This window comes from Benincasa hispida, chromosome 8 (genome assembly GCF_027475165.1).
Source record: "Benincasa hispida cultivar pf3 chromosome 8, pf3_genome.v1.1, whole genome shotgun sequence".
Lineage (NCBI taxonomy): Eukaryota > Viridiplantae > Streptophyta > Magnoliopsida > Cucurbitales > Cucurbitaceae > Benincasa > Benincasa hispida.
The window spans coordinates 57,883,599-57,886,279 of record NC_143485.1 but is presented as its reverse complement, the minus strand read 5'-3'; the positions used below and the strand labels follow the sequence as shown (position 1 = coordinate 57,886,279).

The window sequence follows — 2,681 nt, the reverse complement described above, 5'->3', positions numbered from 1 at the left end:
TTAGGGTTTAAATTGATTTATCTATAAAAGTTTAGTGTTTAAATTGATAAACATATGAAAGTTTAGGGTTTAAATTGATATAATTATTAGATTGAGATTTAAATTGATATTACCATCAATGTTTTTAGTCTAAATTAAAACAATTATGAATTTAGGATTTAAATTGATATAAGTATCTAAGTTAAATTAATATTTATCTATATATATATATATATATATATATATATTTGAAAACATATGGTTCCACGTTCACATTAATCTTTATGGATTTTAACGGTTCTTTAAATGAACAAATAAATAAATAAATATCTCTTTTTATGACAACATCACTTCAATTCAAAGACCTCTCTTCATTTATTTTTGATTCCCTTCCACTAATTTAAAAACTGGGCCACCAAGAACCGCTTGGATTATTTGACCCAATTCAACAGTCCACGTACTTTCTAGTTCTTCATCACTAGCCGTCGATCCTTTCCCTATGTCTAATCCAACGGTTCAGATTCCATTCCAAACCCCGTCCCTTCACTCAGTCCCTATATAAATGAATTGCCACCCGAACCACGATCCCACACCACATCCGCACTTTGAATAACGACACTCTCAGTCTTTTCACCTCCGACCGCCAACATCACCGGCGAAGTTTCAGATTACTACAGCAAACAAGAAGAAACAAATGGCGTGGTTGCTCTCCTTGAAGGCTATGTTGATGTCGGCCGGAGTTCTTTCCATGGCTCTTGCTCTGAAGGTCTCCGTTCCTTTGGTTTTTGAGTTTTCAGTTCTGTATGTGCCTCTGATTTGGAACTCCCTCATTTCTTGCCTGAGACCTCCTTACATTTACATTATCATCAACGGCATCATCATCTCTATCGTCGCCTCCTCGCGCTTCCACCAGAAGGAAGCCGATGCTTATGTTGAGATTCCTTCTGCAACTAGGGAGATTGTTTCGGAATTCACTATTGTAGAATCGCCAACGGCTTATGAACAGAGAGATGAACTGATTGTTTCGGAAGTGAAGGCTATCGATGCGATTGATTTGCCGTTTGAAGAAGCAATTGCTCCAGAAGTGAAGGAAATCGAGGCGGTGATCTTGCCGAGAGAAGAAGTAATTGTTCCGGAAGCGAAGGTTATCGAGACGATTAGCTCTGTTGAAGCTGAAGCAGAGGATGAGGACAAATTTGTCATATCGGCAAATCCGAGAAGGAATTCGCTGGAGAGGATGAGATTACCGGAGAAACCGCTTGTTTCTTCCAGATTTGGTCACCGGAAATCGGCTAAAGCGAGTCCCGAAGGTAATGATTAATCAATTTTATATTAATTTCGCACTTCTTTTGAAAACTTCAAGCGAGCGTTAGATTGCCTAGTAATTCGATAAACAGTGAGAATCGGAACTCTAAAAACATTTTGGTCGGCGTCGGGGAGAAATAGCCGGCGCTGTAATCAATTTCTTTACGTCTCTTGAAATGAAAAATCAACTTTAGCATGTCAAACATGAACAAAAACTAATCGCAATCATTCAGCTACCACTTGCGTTGTGTAATGTAAGCGTCGTTTTCACGCACAAATTAAAAAAAGAAAGAAAGAAAAATAGGGCAAAAAAGGCAAACAAACACAGCCATGAGGATCGTTACTGTTAGGTATAGAATTTCTCATTGGATAAACAGTAACCAAAAATTTCTGATCGGCGATTTGTTTACCGGTGAACATTTTTTCAGGCGGAAAGGTGCTGGGAGTAGTATCGAAGGCGAAACGGCACGAGACGCTTGAGAACACGTGGAAGGCGATAACGGAAGGAAGAGCAATGCCGTTGAGCAGGCACATGAAGAAGAACGAGACGTGGGAGAATCACGGCCGTCAGAATAACGGCGGCGAGGTTGAATCGAGATCGGAGACTTTGAAGGACAGGACGAATCAGGCAATGACGGCGGTGAATGTGTCAGGTCAGGCGGTGAAGCTGAGGAAAGAAGCGTCGATGAGTCAGGACGATTTGAATCGGCGAGTGGAGGATTTCATAAGGAGGTTCAACGAGGAGATGAGGTTGCAGAGGGAACAGTCGTTGAAGAAGTATTGGGAGATGGTGAACCGTGATAACTGAATTTTTACATATTATTCCCTTTTGGAGCTTTTTTAATTCCTTTGGGTAAATGGAAATTTACTTTTTCTTTTAGTTGTAAAATTTTAAAAATATATATTTGAATTGTAATTTTAGAAATGTTCCATAATAGCAAAAAATTATAGATTTGTATAAGTTATTTTGTTTATTTATTTATTTATTTTTGTTTCTTTTCCCATACAAATCAATGGGATTATTGTTGCAAGAAAAGGGGAAAAAAAAAAAAAATCAATCCGATTATTGGTGTTCATAACTTATTTTTTATATGGAATTATTGCCTCAAATATATGTGTGACAGTTGAATTTTAATTTTTAGTCCCTATAATTGTAATTTTAAAATAGTTGTTTTTTTTTTTTTGGTGAGATATATTGTAAAGTAGTGATGAGTAAAACATAAAAATTGCTCTTATTAACATCTGGTAGATCTTTTTGTTTTGTTTTTATCAATTTAGATATAATTTAGCTATCAAATTAGTACTAACATTTTCTATAAATTTATTTAGAGCGTCACATTAGAACAGACCATGAAAACTAAAACTGTTAATTAGAGACTCTTTCTTTCTTTGAAAAA

At 36.5% G+C, this 2,681-nt stretch overlaps 1 protein-coding gene across 1 annotated transcript; it reads left to right on the top strand.

Moving 5' to 3' along the window:
- The first annotated feature begins 484 nt into the window (after nt 1-484).
- LOC120082507 (cotton fiber (DUF761)) lies at nt 485-2,245 on the top strand. Its single transcript, XM_039037704.2, has 2 exons — nt 485-1,289; nt 1,713-2,245. Exons 1-2 carry the CDS (start codon nt 674-676, stop codon nt 2,090-2,092), a joined length of 996 nt encoding a protein of 331 aa, XP_038893632.1. The 5' UTR covers nt 485-673; the 3' UTR covers nt 2,093-2,245.
- Nucleotides 2,246-2,681: the final 436 nt, after the last annotated feature.